General features: G+C 50.0%; 1 protein-coding gene across 2 annotated transcripts in view; it reads left to right on the forward strand.

The window, feature by feature from the left end:
- The window catches only part of LOC142304207 (G protein-coupled receptor kinase 5-like), a 144,669-nt gene that overhangs the window by 63,348 nt on the left and 61,928 nt on the right, over positions 1–19,393 (forward strand). For both annotated transcript variants that reach the window (XM_075346373.1, XM_075346374.1), the window contains exons 8-10: positions 663–803; positions 7,449–7,639; positions 17,387–17,424. In XM_075346373.1, coding sequence (XP_075202488.1) covers positions 663–803; positions 7,449–7,639; positions 17,387–17,424 — 370 coding nt within the window. The remainder of the gene's footprint in view (positions 1–662; positions 804–7,448; positions 7,640–17,386; positions 17,425–19,393) is intronic.

Raw genomic sequence — 19,393 nt, forward strand, 5'->3', positions numbered from 1 at the left:
CCTTTCCCCCCCTCTTCTCTGCCTTTCCCCCCCTCTTCTCTGCCTTTCCCCCCCTCTTCTCTGCCTTTCCCCCTCTCTTCTCTGCCTTTCCCCCTCTCTTCTCTGCCTTTCCCCCTCTCTTCTCTGCCTTTCCCCCCCTCTTCTCTGCCTTTCCCCCTCTCTTCTCTGCCTTTCCCCCTCTCTTCTCTGCCTTTCCCCCTCTCTTCTCTGCCTTCCCCCCCCTCTTCTCTGCCTTCCCCCCCTCTTCTCTGCCTTTACCCCCCCTCTTCTCTGCCTTTACCCCCCCTCTTCTCTGCCTTTACCCCCCCTCTTCTCTGCCTTTACCCCCCCTCTTCTCTGCCTTTTTCCCCCTCTTCTCTGCCTCCCCCCCCCCCCTCTTCTCTGCCCCCCCCCTTCTCTGCCTATACCCCCCCCCTCTTCTCTGCCTTTACCCCCCCCCCCTTCTCTGGCTTTTTCCCCCTCTTCTCTGCCTCCCACCCCCCTCTTCTCTGCCCCCCCCCCTCTTCTCTGCCTTTACCCCCTTCCCTCTTCTCTGCCTTTACCCCCTTCCCTCTTCTCTGCCTTTACCCCCCCCCCTTCTCTGCCTTTACCCCCCTCTTCTCTGCCTTACCCACTGCTCTCGTTTCTCCGGCTGCACCATCACATGTCCGCTCTGTTCCCAGGTGTGCGCCTGCCAAGTCCGAGCCACAGGGAAGATGTATGCATGCAAAAAGCTGGAGAAGAAGAGGATCAAGAAAAGAAAAGGAGAATCCATGGCGTTAAATGAAAAGCAGATCTTGGAAAAAGTGAACAGCCGCTTTGTGGTACGGAGCCGCTGGATCTGCAGCTGCATCCCCCTCCTTTACAGTCTCTCATTGACTTTCATATTAGGGCTGTATATTATTGCTGGAAGCTTTGTTTTTTTTTTTGTTTTATGGTTGCAGCATTGCTTGGTCTTGTATTAATCTTTCTTCGGCGCTCCATTGGGAGACCCAGACGATTGGGTGTATAGCTACTGCCTCCGGAGGCCACACAAAGCATTACACTAAAAAGTGTAAGGCCCCTCCCCTTCTGGCTATACACCCCCCGTGGGATCACGGCTGCTCAGTTTTCAAGCTTTGTGCGAAGGAGGTCAGACATCCACGCATAGCTCCACTGTTTAGTCAGCAGTAGCTGCTGACTATATCGGATGGAAGAAAAGAGGGCCCATACTAAGGGCCCCCAGCATGCTCCCTTCTCACCCCACTTTTGTCGGGTGTTTGTTAAGGTTGAGGTACCCATTGCGGGTACGGAGGCTGGAGCCCACATGCTGTTTTCCTTCTCCATCCCCCCTGAGGGCTCTGGTGAAGTGGGATCTTACCGGCCTCCAGACTCTGAGGCCGGGCTCCATCCACAGACCCGGAGATCCTGCTGGATACGGAGCTGGGTACCATCAGGGACAAGGCCCTGCAACATTCAGGTACTCTGTGTCCCCGTGCAGACAGGCACAGACACACTCCAGCGTTGCTGGGCGTTCTAGTGCGCCGGGGACAGTAGCGCTGTGCGCCTGGGTTTTACTCACTACAGCTTAGCTGAGTGAGTTTATGTGGGGAACTACCGCGCCGGCCGCCATGGAGACAGCGGCGCGGCTGAGACTTGTGGTGCGCCGGGGACTTCGCGCCGACCGTGCTTTTACGACGGCGGCGCTGATTAATCTAGTCCCCGGCTTCTGCGGCCTAGTTACGTTCGTTCCCGCCCCCAGCCCTGTCAGTCAGGGCAGGGGAGAGACGCTGTACAGTAGTCAGCGCCGAGGGCTGGAGTCTTATTTACATACTCCAGCCCTCTCACTGGGCACAGTGGGACGCCAGTTTCCCGCTCTTTGTCTGCAGCACGCCCACGGCCCGCCCCTCTTCACAGGACGCCGGCAGCCATTCCTGCACGCAGTCTGAGCTGGAGAACGGACATAGCCCTGGGAGACCCAGACAGGGGATTCTGGCGACCACACAACCGCTATTAAGCGGGTGGTAAGCAGCACCTAAGTGCTGACCCCACTAGTGCCACAGTGTTGTTTTGTGTACTTTTGTTTGTACATATATATATATATATATTGCACTGTACGGTCGCTTCTTGGCTTATACCCCTATATTGCTCTGAGGAGACAACAGCATGTCATCCGCAAAAAGCAAGGGTGCCAAGGCACGGGCTTTATATACTGCCTGTACCGCATGTGGGGCTGATCTACCGGCAGGTTCCACTGACCCCCATTGTGTGCAATGTTCGGTCCCTGTGCCACTTCGTCAGCCGGAGTCTATGCTAGTAGTGGCCCAGGCAGAGACGCCTGTGAACCCTGCCCCGGTGACGGTGACAGAGTTTGCAGTTTTTGCTGATAAGATGTCTGTGACTATGACAAAAATCCTAGAAACCTTGCAGTCCAGGCCGGTCACTCAGACCATGGGCACTGCTGATTCAATGTTCCCCGGTCCCCCTCAGTTGGAACTAATACGTGCTCCAAGGGGGTCCCAGGCATCACAGGCTGAAGGCTCTGACTCGGACGACAGTCCCAGGCAGCCTAAGCGAGCTCGCTGGGAGAGACACTCGGCGTCATCACGCTGGTCAGGGTCTCAGCGAGAGGATTCTCTGTATGATGAGACAGAGTTAGGTGATCAGGAGTCTAATCCTGAGACTGCTCTCAACCTGGATACCCCTGATGGTGACGCCATGGTGAATGATCTTATAGCGGCCATCAATAGACTGCTGGATATTTCTCCTCCAGCGGAGGAGGCAGCAGCACAGCAGGAGAAATTCCATTTTAGGTATCCCAAACGTAAATTGAGCTCTTTTCTGGACCACGCGGACTTCAGAGAAGCAGTCCAGAAACACCATGCTTATCCAGATAAGCGTTTCTCCAAACGTCTTAAGGATACACGTTATCCCTTTCCCCCTGACGTGGTCAAACGCTGGACCCAGTGTCCAAAGGTGGACCCCCCAATCTCCAGGCTTGCGGCTAGATCCATAGTTGCAGTGGAAGATGGGGCTTCACTTAAAGATGCCAATGACAGACAGATGGACCTTTGGTTGAAATCTGTCTATGAAGCTATCGGTGCGTCGTTTGCTCCAGCATTCGCAGCCGTGTGGGCACTCCAAGCTATTTCAGCTGGTCTAGCGCAGGTGGACTCGATCATACGTCCATCAGTGCCGCAAGTGGCGTCCTTGACCTCGCAAATGTCTGCGTTTGCGACTTACGCTATCAATGCGGTCTTGGACTCTACCAGCCGTACGTCAATGGCGTCCGCCAACTCGGTGGTTTTACGCAGAGCCTTATGGTTAAAAGAATGGAAAGCAGATTCTGCTTCCAAAAAATGCTTAACCAGTTTGCCATTATCTCAAGACAGGCTGTTTGGTGAGCAATTGGCGGAAATCATTAAACAGTCCAAGGGTAAGGACTCTTCCTTACCCCAGCCCAGATCAAACAAACCTCAGCAGTGGAAGGGACAGTCGAGGTTTCGGTCCTTTCGAGGTTCGGGCAGGACCCAATTCTCCTCGTCCAAAAGGACTCAGAAGGAGCAGAGGAGCTCAGATTCCTGGCGGACTCACTCACGTCCAAAGAAAGCAGCCGGAGGAACCGCTTCCAAGCCGGCTGCCTCATGACTTTCGGCCTCCTCTCTCCGCATCCTCGGTCGGTGGCAGGCTCTCCCGCTTTTGCGGCATTTGGCTGCCACAGGTCAAAGACCGGTGGGTAACAGACATTTTGTCTCACGGGTACCGGATAGAGTTCAGTTCTCGTCCTCCGCCTCGGTTCTTCAGAACCTCCCCACATCCCGACCGAGCCGATGCTCTTCTGCAAGCGGTGTGCTCTCTAAGGGCAGAGGGAGTGGTAATCTCTGTTCCTCTTCTGGAAAGAGGTCAGGGTTTTTACTCCAATCTATTTGTGGTGCCAAAAAAGGACGGCTCTTTCCGTCCTGTTCTGGACCTAAAACTGCTCAACAAGCACGTGAAAACCAGGCGGTTCCGGATGGAATCCCTCCGCTCCGTCATTGCCTCGATGTCTCAAGGAGATTTCCTAGCATCAATAGACATCAAAGATGCTTATCTCCACGTGCCGATTGCCCCAGAGCACCAGCGTTTTCTACGCTTCGTTATAGGAGACGAACACTTTCAGTTCATAGCCCTGCCGTTTGGTCTGGCGACAGCCCCACGGGTTTTCACCAAGGTCATGGCAGCAGTGGTAGCAGTCTTGCACTCTCAGGGACACTCGGTGATCCCTTACTTGGACGATCTACTTGTCAAGGCTCCCTCTCAAGAGGCATGCCAGCACAGCCTGAACGTTGCGCTGGAGACTCTCCAGACTTTCGGGTGGATCATCAACTTTTCAAAGTCAAATCTGTCACCGACCCAATCGCTAACATATCTTGGCATGGAGTTTCATACTCTCTCAGCGATAGTGAAGCTTCCGCTGGACAAGCAGCGTTCACTACAGACAGGGGTGCATTCTCTCCTTCAGGGCCAGTCGCATCCCTTAAGACGCCTCATGCACTTCCTGGGGAAGATGGTAGCAGCAATGGAGGCAGTTCCGTTTGCGCAGTTTCATCTGCGCCCACTTCAATGGGACATTCTCCGCCAATGGGACGGGAAGTCGACGTCCTTGGACAGGAAAGTCTCCCTTTCCCAGACGGCCAAGGACTCTCTTCAATGGTGGCTTCTTCCCACCTCATTATCACAGGGAAGGTCCTTCCTACCCCCATCCTGGGCGGTGGTCACGACAGACGCGAGTCTGTCAGGGTGGGGAGCAGTTTTTCTCCACCACAGAGCTCAGGGTACGTGGACTCAGCAGGAGTCCACCCTTCAGATCAATGTTCTGGAAATCAGGGCAGTGTATCTTGCCCTTCAAGCCTTTCAGCAGTGGCTGGAAGGAAAGCAGATCCGAATTCAGTCGGACAACTCCACAGCGGTGGCATACATCAACCACCAAGGCGGGACACGCAGTCGGCAAGCTTTCCAGGAAGTCCGGCGGATTCTGATGTGGGTGGAAGCCACGGCCTCCACCATATCCGCAGTTCACATTCCCGGCGTAGAAAACTGGGAAGCGGACTTCCTCAGTCGCCAGGGTATGGACGCAGGGGAATGGTCCCTTCACCCGGACGTGTTTCAGGAAATCTGTCGCCGCTGGGGAAGGCCGGACGTCGATCTAATGGCGTCCCGGCACAACAACAAGGTCCCAACTTTCATGGCACGGTCTCGCGATCACAGAGCTCTGGCGGCAGACGCCTTAGTGCAAAATTGGTCGCAGTTCCAACTGCCCTATGTGTTTCCCCCTCTGGCACTCTTGCCCAGAGTGCTACGCAAGATCAGGTCCGATTGCCGCCGCGCCCTGCTCGTCGCCCCAGACTGGCCGAGAAGGTCGTGGTATCCGGATCTGTGGCATCTCACGGTCGGCCAACCGTGGGCGCTACCAGACCGGCCAGACTTACTGTCACAAGGGCCGTTTTTCCATCTGAATTCTGCGGCCCTGAACCTGACTGTGTGGCCATTGAGTCCTGGATACTAGCATCTTCAGGATTATCTCAAGGGGTCGTGGCCACCATGAGACAGGCTAGGAAGCCCACGTCTGCTAAGATCTACCACAGAACGTGGAAGATTTTCTTATCCTGGTGCTCGACACAGGGAGTGTCCCCCTGGCCATTTGCATTGCCTACTTTTCTTTCCTTCCTGCAATCTGGTTTGGAAAAAGGCTTATCGCTAGGCTCCCTTAAAGGGCAAGTCTCAGCGCTATCGGTATTTTTTCAAAAGCGTCTAGCACGACTTCCTCAGGTACGCACGTTCCTGCAGGGGGTTTGTCACATAGTCCCTCCGTACAAACGGCCGTTAGATCCATGGGATCTCAACAGGGTACTAGTTACTCTCCAGAAGCCGCCCTTCGAGCCTCTGAAAGATGTTTCACTTTCCCGGCTCTCACAGAAAGTGGCCTTTCTGGTAGCGGTCACGTCTCTTCGGAGGGTATCCGAGCTGGCAGCGCTGTCATCCAAAGCTCCCTTCCTGGTTTTTCACCAGGACAAGGTAGTGCTGCGCCCGATTCAGGAGTTTCTCCCTAAGGTGGTATCCTCTTTTCATCTCAATCAGGATATCTCCTTGCCTTCCTTTTGTCCTCATCCAGTTCATAGGTATGAAAAGGATTTGCATTTGTTAGATCTCGTGAGAGCACTCAGAATCTACATTTCCCGCACGGCGCCCCTGCGCCACTCGGATGCACTCTTTGTCCTTGTCGCTGGTAAGCGCAAAGGATCGCAGGCTTCCAAATCCACCCTGGCTCGATGGATCAAGGAACCAATTCTTGAAGCCTACCGTTCTGCTGGGCTTCCGGTTCCATCAGGGCTGAAGGCCCATTCTACCAGAGCCGTGGGTGCGTCCTGGGCATTACGACACCAGGCTACGGCTCAACAGGTGTGCCAGGCAGCTACCTGGTCGAGTCTGCACACTTTCACCAAACATTATCAGGTGCATACCTACGCTTCGGCGGACGCCAGCCTAGGTAGAAGAGTCCTGCAGGCGGCGGTTGCCTCCTCGTAGGAGAGGGCTGTTTTGCAGCTCTCACTTGAGGTATTACTTTACCCACCCAGGGACTGCTTTTGGACGTCCCAATCGTCTGGGTCTCCCAATGGAGCGCCGAAGAAGAAGGGAATTTTGTTACTTACCGTAAATTCCTTTTCTTCTAGCTCCAATTGGGAGACCCAGCACCCGCTCTGTTTCCTTCGGGATTTTTGTTTTTTTCGGGTACACATGTTGTTCATGTTGAACGGTTTCAGTTCTCCGATGTTACTTCGGATTGAATTTGTTTAAACCAGTTATTGGCTTTCCTCCTTCTTGCTTTAGCACTAAAACTGAGCAGCCGTGATCCCACGGGGGGTGTATAGCCAGAAGGGGAGGGGCCTTACACTTTTTAGTGTAATGCTTTGTGTGGCCTCCGGAGGCAGTAGCTATACACCCAATCGTCTGGGTCTCCCAATTGGAGCTAGAAGAAAAGGAATTTACGGTAAGTAACAAAATTCCCTTCTTTACTATCTACAATATCGGATGTCTCCATCCCACACAGAGGGGGGATAGAAGAAAAGTCAAAGATTTCACTTACGTTCCCATAACCAATATTCAGAGCCCTTCTCTATTGATCAGAATAGAGAGCGGCTGCGAAAATCCTCTGTCAGCCGCTTGCATAGACATGGCATTGGTTTCAGTGCAGTCTGTGTAATACTTAAGTTCTCCTGCGGGGGAGCTGCAGGAAAACTAAACGCCTGTTGAGATGCCTCACAGATTACAGATGATCAATGGGGGTCATGGCACCCTGCAAAAATGGATCCACTCTTGTATTGTAGTTCCAGTCACTGAATACTGTTTAGGTATCAACATTTTTAATATGTATGTAATATAAAATGGCGTACAGACTCTTAAGAAGTTGTCAGGACCTGAGGTCTTGTTCTCCGGTTCTTCTCTTTGAGCAGGTAAACCTGGCGTATGCGTATGAAACTAAAGACGCGTTATGTTTGGTGCTCACCATCATGAATGGAGGAGACCTCAAATTCCACATCTACAACATGGGCAACCCCGGCTTTGAGGAGGAGCGCGTGGTCTTCTATGCTGCTGAGATCTGCTGTGGACTAGAGCACCTGCACCAGGAGGGCATAGTGTACAGGTAAGAGGGACCGGCTCATTTTGTGATAGGTGCAGGTCCCACTCCTCCGACTCTTGCCACAAAGGAGAAGAGGGCTCCTTCCGTAACCCCCAGACTTAATTACTGAATGTTTGTAATCGCAAAAAACTCTTCATTGATTTCGATGGTGAATGCGATCCCTGTGAATTGACAAACTGGACCCTTATTGTCTTTAATATTGAGGGTCCTAGTGGTGAGGCCCCGGGAACAAAGAATATGATCCTTGCTATGGAGTAACATACAGGGGCACTGCAAAATATAGAACAAGCGCAAGTACCAGTAGCCTTTAGGGAACAAAGCAAAAAAAAAACAAAAAACAACAAACTAAAAGGCAATTCTACCCCCAAAATGGTACACTAAAAATTACAGCTCATGGCACAAAAAAAAACCAAAACATTTTTGAGCTTTTTCATTACTTGAATAAGATAGCTAAATATATTGCTAGATTAATATATATATATGTGTGTGTGTGTGTGTGTGTGTGTGTGTGTGTGTGTGTGTATATATATATATATATATATATATATATATATATATATATATATATATATATATATATATATATATATATATATGTATATGTATATGTATATGTATGTATATATATATATATATATATATGTATGTATATATATATATATATATATATATATATATATATATATAGTTATCTCTCGATATATTTATCTATCTTATTCAAGTTATAGATTATGTATATATAATATATATAGAGAGAGATTGCATAGATATAGATATATATATCTATGCAATCTCTCTCTCTGTATATATATATATCTTATTCAAGATATAGATATGTCTATGTAGATATATATATCTATATAGACATATCTCTATATCCTTGAATAAGATAGATAAATATATCGATATATATATATAATATTAGAGAGAGATATATATCTCTAGAGAGAGATATATAGATTATATAGATAGAGATTATCTCTATATAGATATATCTCTATCTTGAATATATATATGGAGAGAGATAGATAGCGAGAGAGAGAGATCGAGAGATAGATTATTATTATTATTATTATTATTATTATTATTGTTTATTTATAGAGCACCATTGATTCCATGGTGCTGTACATGAGGGGGTTACATACAGAATACATATACACGTTACAATGGACAGACTAGCACAGAGGGAAGAGGGCCCTGCCCTTGCGGGCTTACATCCTAAAGGATTTTGGGGAGGAGACAGTAGGTGGGGTGTAGGTTGGGCGGCAGCTCCGCACGGTGGTGGGGCGGCAGCTCCGCACGATATCTTGAATGAATATATACATATATATATATATATATATATATATATATATATATATATATATATATATATATATATATATATATATATATATATATATATATATATATATATATATATATATATATATATATATATATATATATATATATGGAGAGAAAGAGATATCTCTATATATATCTACAGTGTATATATATCTATATATATCTCCCTCTCTCCCCATATAAATCTCTCTCTCGTTAAAATTTTCTGGGTGTAGATGACCTTTTAATTGTTATTTAGTGCATTTTTTGGGGGCAGGTGTAGCGATCAAAAAAGTAGTTTCTAGTGTTTTTTGTTTTTTCTCATTTCTGATTTTTGGCATGGACCATACTGGTTGAATAATTTTATATTTTTGAAGATAGGAGTTTTGTGAAGACTAAAGGCTACTTTACACGCTGCGATATCGGTCCTGATATCGCTAGCGTGGGTACCCGCCCCCATCTGTTGTGCGACACGGGCATATCGCTGCCCGTGCCGCACAACATCGCGCAGACATGTCACACTACTTACCTGTCCGGCGACATTGCTGTGACCGGCAAACCGCCTCCTTTCTACGGGGGCGGTCCGTGCGGCGTCACAGCGACGTCACTGCAGCGTCACTGAACCGCCGCCCAATAGCAGCGGAGGGGCGGAGATGAGCGGGACGTAACATCCCGCCCACCTCCTTCCTTCCGCATTGCAGCCGGGAGGCAGGTAAGGAGAGCTTCCTCGTTCCTGCGGTGTCACATGGAGCGATGTGTGCTGCCGCAGGAACGAGGAACAACTTCGTTACTGCTGCAGTAATGATTTTTGAGAATGGACCCCCATGTCACCGATGAGCGATTTTGCACGTTTTTGCAACGATACAAAATCGCTCATCGCTGTCACACGCAACGGCATCGCTAATGCGGCCGGATGTGCGTCACAAATTCCGTGACCCCAACGACTTAGCATTAGCGATGTCGCAGCGTGTAAAGCCCCCTTAATTCCAAAAATGACTTTATTTTTATAGGAGATCTTTGTTGTATGTGTTTCATACTTTATTTTTAATTTTTTTTTTGCTCACTGTAGGGTACTTTTAAATTGTAGTTGTTTGATCGCTTGCTTTATACTTTGCAGTCCCTTTTGTATTGTCCTATATAGCAAAGATAACAGCCTGCTATGAAGTCCTGCCTGTGGGCTTCACAGCGGTATCAACATAGCAACCATGAGGGGGTTTTGAGTGGATCCATAGATGTCACGGCAATCCATTGACTCCATACATTCATGATGCAGGATGGTCATTGGGTGCCTGAGCGAACGCTCAGGCCTCAAAGGGGTATTCCCATCTCCACGATCCTATCCCAATACGTAGTAGGTGTAATAATAATAATAAATACTTCCAATTATTAATGTAGTATAGTTCTCCTTATTAGCACTGTCTCTTCATGTGCAGGGCATTGCAGATTAGGTATCTATGGATATATCCAAAAGAAGCAAAGTGTCACTATATGAGTGGATACCATGGATACCTAAGCTGCAATACCCTGCAGATGAGGTAAGAGACATGGCTATGTCAGGAGAACTATGCTACATTTCTAATTGGAGGGATTTGCTATTATTATTTTTTATTATTATTATTATTATTATTATTATTATTATTATTATTATTATTATTTCTCCTACATATTAAAATAAAAATAACCCTTTAAATGCCACTGTCAGAGATGGTCAAAAGCTTTAAGGTGTTAACCTTTTCCTATCCAATAAAATTTCCTGTTCTCACCAAATATAAATATATATAATAGCACTATATGTGAAGTCCTGCCTGCTATGCTTAGAAAAGGGACTTTCCACTCAGTGGCCCGCTAGAAGGGACTTAGGTCAGTAAAATGCGTATGAATTATTGATTTCCCCTGCCGGGGGACACAGGAGCGTAACGGAATTTTTGGAAAGTCCCCCCCGGGGGGGACTCAGGATAGGAAAAGATTAAGCAGCAGGAATTGACACTCACTGCTAGAGGCAAATAATGGCTGTATGACAAGCCGGCACCTGCCGCGTTTGGAGCATACTTGCCCATCTCATCGTAACTGGGCATTTCTTTTTCGCTCCTAATTGGGAGACCCAGACAGTGGGTGTATAGCTACTGCCTCTGGAGGCCGCACAAAGAACTACACTTAAAAGTGTAAGGCCCCTCCCCTTCTGGCTATACACCCTCCCGTAGGAGTACAGATTCCTCAGTTTTAGCTTTGTGCGCAAGGAGGTCAGACACGCACGCATAGCTCCATTGTTTTTAGTCAGCAGCAGCTGCTGACTATGTCGGATGGAAGAAAAGAGGGCCCATACAGGGCTCCCAGCATGCTCCCTTCTCACCCCACTGTATGTCGGAGGTGTTTGTAAGGTTGAGGTACCCATTGCGGGTACGGCGGCAGGAGCCCACATGCTGATTCCTTCCCCATCCCTTTTTACAGGGCTCTGGGTGAAGTGGGATTTACTGGTCTCCAGGCACTGAGACCGTGCTCCATCTACAGCCCCTGGAGAAGATGCTGGATGGAGCGGAGTACATCAGGGACATGGCCCTGCTTCCTCAAGGTACTCTGTGTCCCCGTGCATTTGGCGCTCACACCGCAGCATGCTGGGTGTTGTAGTGCGCCGGGGGACATCAGCGCTACGGCGCTTGTGCCATGGCCTCATTCAGCTTCGCTGAAGCGGGCACACTATTGGGACATGGTCGCGCCGGCCGCTGGAACTGCGGCGCGGCTGGCACTTGTGGTGCGCCGGGGACTTCAGCGCGGCCCGCGCTTTTACGGCGGCCGCGCTGATAACTCGAGTCCCCGGCTTTTGCGGCCTGCTTCCGTTCGTTCCCGCCCCCAGACCTGCCAGTCAGGAGAGGGGCGGGACGCTGGCCAGTGCATCAGCGCCGAGGGCTGGAGTCGTTTTTACATACTCCAGCCCTCACAATCGGCACAGAGGGGACACTGTTTCCCGCACTTTTGTTTGGGAACTCCCACGGACCGCCCCTCTCCACAGACGCCGGCAGCCATTCCTGCTGACACGCTGAGCTGCAGAGGGGAGCCGGGGAGACCCAGACAAGGAATTCTGCAGCCTCTTACCCGCTATTCAGCGGGCGGTAAGCAGCCCTCAGGGCTCACCCCCTCTTGTGCCAGTAGTATTCTTAGTATTTTGTTTCTACAAATACTTGGTATTACATAGCGCTGGTCGCCCTTTGGCTATAGACTCTCTCACATTGCAGAGAGCCAGCAGCATGTCGTCCGTAAAACGCAAGGGTGCCAAGGCACATACATTATATGCTTCCTGCACCGCATGTGGGACTTTTCTACCGGCAGGCTCCACGGACCCCCATTGTGTGCAGTGCTCGGCCCCTGCGGCGCTTGCACAGTCGGGACCTCTGCTGGACGTGACCCAGGGTGTACCACCTGTGAATGCTGTCCAGGTGACAGGAACTGAGTTTGCAGCTTTTGCTGACAGAATGTCTCTCACTATGTCACAAATTCTTGACACATTGCGAGCTAGGCCTGTACTTCAGGCCACGGACACTGTGCAATCATTGCCCCCTGGTCCCCCTCAGCTCCAAGCTCCGGGACGGGCATATACACCTCAGGGTGAAGACTCTGACTCGGACGATGGCCCCGGGCAGCCTAAGCGGGCTCGCTATGACGGGCCTTCACATTCATCTCAATGGTCAGGATCCCAGCGAGATGACTCTATGGGTGATGAGGCGGACGTAACTGATCAGGATTCTGATCCTGGGACCGCTCTCAATCTAGATACACCAGAGGGTGACGCCATAGTTAATGATCTTATATTTAACATCAATAAGATGTTAAATATTTCCCCACCAGCTCCTCTTGTGGAGGAGTCAGCTTCGCAGCACGAGAGAATCCATTTCAGATACCCTAAGCGTACTTTAAGCACTTTTCTGGACCACGCTGACTTTAGAGACGCAATCCAGAAACCCCACGCTTATCCTGAAAGGCGTTTTCCTAAACGGCTTAAAGATACACGCTATCCTTTTCCCCCTGAGGTGGTCAAGGGTTGGACCCAGTGTCCAAAAGTGGATCCTCCAATTTCCAGGCTTGCAGCTAGATCCTTGGTTGCAGTTGAAGATGGAGCGGCACTTAAAGATGCCACTGACAGGCAGATGGAGCTCTGGCTGAAATCCATCTATGAAGCGATTGGAGCGTCATTAGCGCCTTCTTTTGCAGCCGTATGGGCACTCCAAGCTATCTCAGCCGGGCTTGCGCGAGTTGACTCCGTCACACGTGCATTTGCCCCGCAGGTAGCACCATTGACCTCGCAAATGGCGGCATTCGCGTCGTACGCGATTAATGCTGTTCTTGACGCTACAAGCCGCACGGCAGTGGCGTCAGCCAACTCCGTTGTTTTGCGTAGGGCCCTGTGGTTGAGACATTGGAAAGCAGATTCTCATTCCAAGAAGTGCTTAACCAATTTGCCTTTTTCTCGTGACCGATTGTTTGGAGAGCGTTTGGATGAAATCATCAAACACTCCAAGGGTAAGGACTCATCCTTACCGCAACACAGACAAAACAGACCCCAACAGAGGAAGGGTCAGTCTGGTTATCGGTCCTTTCGAGGACCGGGCAGGTCCCAATTCGCCTCGTCAAAAAAGACTCAAAAAGACCAGAGACGCTCAGATTCTTGGAGGTCTCAGTCACGCCCAAAAAGGACAGCCGGAGGAACCGTTGCCAAGGCGGCGTCCTCCTGACTTGCGGTCTCCGATTCCCACATCCGCGGTCGGTGGGAGGCTTTCCCACTTTGGCGACATCTGGCTGTCACACGTCAAAGACCGTTGGGTGAGGGATATTCTGTCTCACGGGTACAGGATAGAGTTCAGTTCTCGTCCGCCAACTCGTTTCTTCAGAACTTCTCCACCACCAGACCGAGCCGATGCTCTGTTGCAGGCGGTGGCCGCTCTAAAGGCGGAAGGAGTGGTGACCTCCGTCCCTCTTCAGGAACAAGGTCACGGTTTTTACTCCAATCTGTTTGTGGTCCCAAAAAAGGACGGATCGTATCGGCCCGTCCTGGATCTAAAGTTGCTCAACAGACACGTAAAAGTCAGGAGGTTCCGGATGGAATCCCTACGCTCCGTCATAGCCTCAATGTCTCAAGGAGATTTTCTAGCATCAATAGATATCAAAGATGCGTATCTCCACGTGCCGATCGCACCAGAGCATCAGCGTTTCCTACGCTTCGTCATACACGACGAACACCTGCAGTTTGTAGCGTTACCTTTCGGTCTGGCAACAGCCCCCCGGGTCTTCACCAAAGTCATGGCAGCAGTAGTAGCTGTTCTGCACTCGCAGGGTCACTCGGTCATCCCGTATCTAGACGACCTGCTTATAAAGGCACCCTCTCAAGAGGCATGCCAACACAGTCTGAAGGTGGCACTAGACACTCTCCAGAGTTTCGGGTGGATTATCAACTTTCCAAAGTCTCATCTAACCCCGACCCAATCTCTGACTTATCTTGGCATGGAGTTTCATACTCTCTCAGCGATAGTGAAGCTTCCACTGGACAAGCAGTGCTCGCTACGGACTGGAGTGCAATCTCTCCTTCAGAGCCAGTCGCACTCACTGAGGCGCCTCATGCATTTCCTAGGAAAGATGGTAGCAGCAATGGAGGCAGTCCCGTTCGCGCAGTTTCATCTGCGCCCTCTACAATGGGACATTCTACGCCAATGGGACGGGAAATCGACGTCCCTCGACAGGACTGTCTCCCTCTCTCAGACTGCCAAGGACTCTCTGCGTTGGTGGCTTCTCCCCACCTCATTGTCACAGGGAAAGTCGTTCCTTCCCCCGTCCTGGGCAGTGGTCACGACGGATGCGAGCCTATCAGGGTGGGGAGCGGTGTATCTCCACCACAGGGCTCAGGGGATGTGGACTCTGGAAGAGTCCACCCTGCAGATCAATGTTCTGGAAATCAGAGCAATCTATCTTGCCCTGCGAGCCTTCCAACAATGGCTGGAAGGCAAGCAGATTCGGATTCAGTCGGACAATTCCACGGCGGTGGCGTACATCAACCACCAAGGGGGAACACGCAGTCGCCAAGCTTTTCAAGAAGTCCAACGGATTTTGACGTGGGTGGAAAGCAGAGCGTCCACCATATCCGCAGTTCACATCCCAGGCGTGGAAAACTGGGAAGCAGACTTTCTCAGTCGCCAGGGCATGGACGCAGGAGAATGGTCCCTTCACCCGGACGTGTTTCAGCAGATCTGTTGCCGCTGGGGGACGCCGGACGTCGATCTGATGGCGTCACGGCACAACAACAAGGTCCCAGTTTTCATGGCACGGTCTCACGATCACCGAGCACTGGCGGCAGACGCCTTGGTTCAGGATTGGTCGCAATTCCGACTCCCCTATGTGTTCCCACCTCTAGCATTGTTACCCAGAGTTCTCCGGAAAATCAGGTCCGACTGCCATCGAGCCATACTCGTCGCTCCAGATTGGCCAAGAAGGTCGTGGTACCCGGATCTGTGGCATCTCACGGTAGGCCAACCGTGGACACTACCAGACCGTCCAGATTTGCTGTCTCAAGGGCCGTTTTTCCATCTGAATTCTGCGGCCCTGAACCTGACTGTGTGGCCATTGAGTCCTGGGTCCTAGCGGCCTCAGGTTTATCTCATGAAGTTGTTGCCACAATGAGACAGGCTAGAAAACCATCCTCAGCTAAGATCTATCACAGAACGTGGAAGATATTCTTAGCGTGGTGCTTGGCTCAAGGGTTTTCTCCCTGGCCATTTGCATTGCCAATTTTTCTTTCCTTCCTGCAGTCTGGGTTGGAAAAAGGTTTGTCGCTTAGCTCTCTTAAGGGTCAAGTCTCCGCGCTATCCGTATTCTTTCAGAAGCGCTTGGCACGGCTTTCTAAAGTACGCACGTTTCTCCAAGGAGTTTGTCATATCGTTCCTCCTTACAGACGGCCATTGGAACCCTGGGATCTGAACAAGGTTCTCATTGCTCTCCAGAAGCCGCCTTTCGAGCCTTTGAAACAGGTTCCCCTTTCTCGGCTTTCACAAAAGGTAGTTTTTCTTGTGGCGGTCACGTCTCTTCGAAGAGTGTCCGAGCTAGCGGCGTTATCTTGCAAATCTCCCTTCCTGGTGTTTCACCAAGACAAGGTAGTACTGCGTCCAATTCCAGAGTTTTCTCCCAAGGTGGTTTCTTCCTTTCATCTCAATCAGGATATCACTTTGCCATCTTTGTGTCCGCATCCAGTTCACCAATTTGAAAAGGGTTTACATCTGTTGGACCTGGTGAGAGCACTCAGGATTTACATTTCTCGCACGGCGGCTCTACGCCGTTCTGATGCGCTCTTTGTCCTAGTCGCTGGTCAGCATAAGGGATCGCAAGCTTCCAAATCCACCCTGGCGCGGTGGATCAAGGAACCAATTCTTCACACATACCGTTCTGCTGGGCTTCCGATTCCATCTGGACTGAAGGCCCATTCTACCAGAGCCGTGGGTGCGTCCTGGGCATTGCGGCATCAGGCTACGGCTCAGCAAGTGTGCCAGGCGGCTACCTGGTCGAGTCTGCACACGTTTACCAAACACTATCAAGTGCATACCTACGCTTCGGCAGATGCCAGCCTAGGTAGACAGGTCCTTCAGGCGGCGGTGGCCCACCTGTAGGAAGAGGCTGTCTGACAGCCCGTTCATGTGGTATCTTTTTACCCACCCAGGGACTGCTTTTGGACGTCCCACTGTCTGGGTCTCCCAATTAGGAGCGAAAAAGAAGAAGGGAATTTTGTTTACTTACCGTAAATTCCTTTTCTTCTAGCTCCAATTGGGAGACCCAGCACCCGCCCTATTTGTTCTTAGGGTTTCGTTTTTCGGGTGCACATGTTGTTCATGTTGTTTCTTAAGTTCTCCGATCTTGTTATCGGATTGAATTTGTTTTTGAAACTGTTATTGGCTTTCCTCCTTCTTGCTTTGGTACTAAAACTGAGGAATCTGTACTCCTACGGGAGGGTGTATAGCCAGAAGGGGAGGGGCCTTACACTTTTAAGTGTAGTTCTTTGTGCGGCCTCCAGAGGCAGTAGCTATACACCCACTGTCTGGGTCTCCCAATTGGAGCTAGAAGAAAAGGAATTTACGGTAAGTAAACAAAATTCCCTTCTTTCCTGGTCTTGGGCTTGGTGGGTTCTCTGAGATCCGACGACCGTGATCAGTAAGTTTTCTCCTATAACGTATAAAGTAGGGAACAACCCTTTAATTTAAAGGGAATCTGTTAGGACGATATTCCTACTGATACTAGCGGTAAATAAAGCCCCATGTAAATTACCCTTGGGGTACATGGGGGGGGTGTCTAAGCGCTCAGTACATCACCACACCCTCCTTTCTCCAGTAGCTGACATCTTGCGGACTCTTCATTACCAATAGTTTCTCATTTTTTCCCCTCCATTTTGCTTTTTAGGGATCTGAAACCTGAAAACATTCTCTTAGATGACGACGGTGAGTAACACGCGGTCACACGAGTCTGCTGTATCTCACAATTTGATTGCTCCATTTTCAGATGCGATTGTTCGGAATATTTTATTACCCAGATGTAGATGGATTCCTAGCAGGCTGAGCGGGCCTGTCTGCGTCTGACACCTAGTCTTCCCTCCATATTGACGGCAGATAGGACGATCGTTTTAATGAATCCGTTCGCTCATTTACAGATTTGGGATGATCGTATTTGTCCAGAGAATTAATAATAATTCCCCGCGTCAGTCCAGGGTCTCCTAGATCAATTCTGTAACTTCCTTGGAATAATTCTTCCATTTTCTGCTCATTTCCATAGTCTCGGACTGAATTCCAGAATATCTGTCGGGGGGGGACTCTTGGTCTAGTTTTGATAGTCTGGCTCATGTGTTTAGGTTTATTGTACCTTTAGGCTGTGACTAATCCCTTGTCATCAGTCAGGGCTCCAGCCAGATTCTGCAGTGAGTGTGTCTTCTGTCCACAGGAGATATGACTAAATAACCAATTTAGGCTACTTTCACACTTGCGTTGAACGGCATCCGTTGCATTGGGTTGTGTGACGGATGCAACGGATGCGTTGCATATAGTGGCACAACGGATGCAATGGATCGTACAAAACAACAAAGCTTTTTTTTTTTTTTTTTTCTTCTTTACAGTTTTACCAGCAGCAGACTATTGTGAATGATCACACTTTGCTTGGTTACCCGATATTTACCTTGGTTACGGGTGCAGGGAGCCAGAGAGAGCATGCACAGTGAAATCCTACGGATTGCGTTGCTCAAAAAAAGTTACATGCTGCGTTCCGCCCGGCGCAGCGTCAAAATAACGATGCTGCGTCGTCCAGCGGATGCAACGCTGACACTTGCGTTACAGTGCGTCGTCCATACAAGTCTATGGAGAATAGCGCAGTGCGTTAACGGACTGCGCTATTCTCCATAGTGACGGACTGCGCTGAACGCAAGTGTGAAAGTAGCCTAACCTCTTGATCACATGCATGGTCTAGATCTGTGACTGTATTACATACTGCCGGAGCTGTGTGCACAATATAGCACCGTTGCTGTGATTTAAAGGATCTCTAGGTGGTGCAGCCCCTTAATTCTACTGTTTGGTGGGTGTCACAATGCATAATCTGAACACTGAGAATGGGTCCTGTGTATAGCCCGCTGACTTCTCATGCAGGGGTTGCCCTTTGGTGTAAGGTGAGGGTCTTGCATGGGGCGATTGTATGCCATGCATCCAAGAATCACAAGGCAAAACCACCCACATTTTGCCACTGTATTACGCAACGAAGCACAAGTCACCTGCGCTTGCTGCAGATAGCCACGTTTATTGCTTTAGTGTGTCCCACTGCTCTAACAGCAAATTGCTACTAACATTACAATGGCCTCCTGCTCAAAGACTGGGGTCAGAGGAGCCTCCAATCCCAGGTGTTTAACACTAGAACTACTGGACTCGTGACACCTATATAGAAATACATAGTGCAAAGTAGTCAAAATGACTACCTCAGTAGTTCTAGTGTTAAAGGGTCATAGAATGTATTTTTCGTTTCATAAGATGCACCCTAAATTTAGAGAGAGAAATAAAGAGGTTCATCTTATACTCCGGTCTTACCGGAGGGGGGGCGGCAGCGGTGGTGGAGCGGGGTCACAGGAGGCAGGGGCGATGCTGGTGTGGTCTGTGCTGGCAGCGGTGAGGTCTGTGCTTACAGTGGAAGCTGTGCTGGCTGTGTGGAGCAGGCCGTTGCGGCGGGTGTCACAGATGCTCCGTCAGCAGTGCAGGCTTCATAGAAGTGGCGCAGATTGATCTGTCGGTTCAATGACAAGAACTTGAGCCGAGAGCTCCATCTGACTCTGGGCACCATCATTTGAAGCCAGAGCATCTGGGACACCCGACGCACTGCCCTGCTCCACACAGCCACCGCAGCCGGCACAGAGAAGTCAGCCGGGCAGCCGGCACA

The sequence above is a fragment of the Anomaloglossus baeobatrachus genome, chromosome 4 (genome assembly GCF_048569485.1).
Source record: "Anomaloglossus baeobatrachus isolate aAnoBae1 chromosome 4, aAnoBae1.hap1, whole genome shotgun sequence".
Classification (NCBI taxonomy): domain Eukaryota; kingdom Metazoa; phylum Chordata; class Amphibia; order Anura; family Aromobatidae; genus Anomaloglossus; species Anomaloglossus baeobatrachus.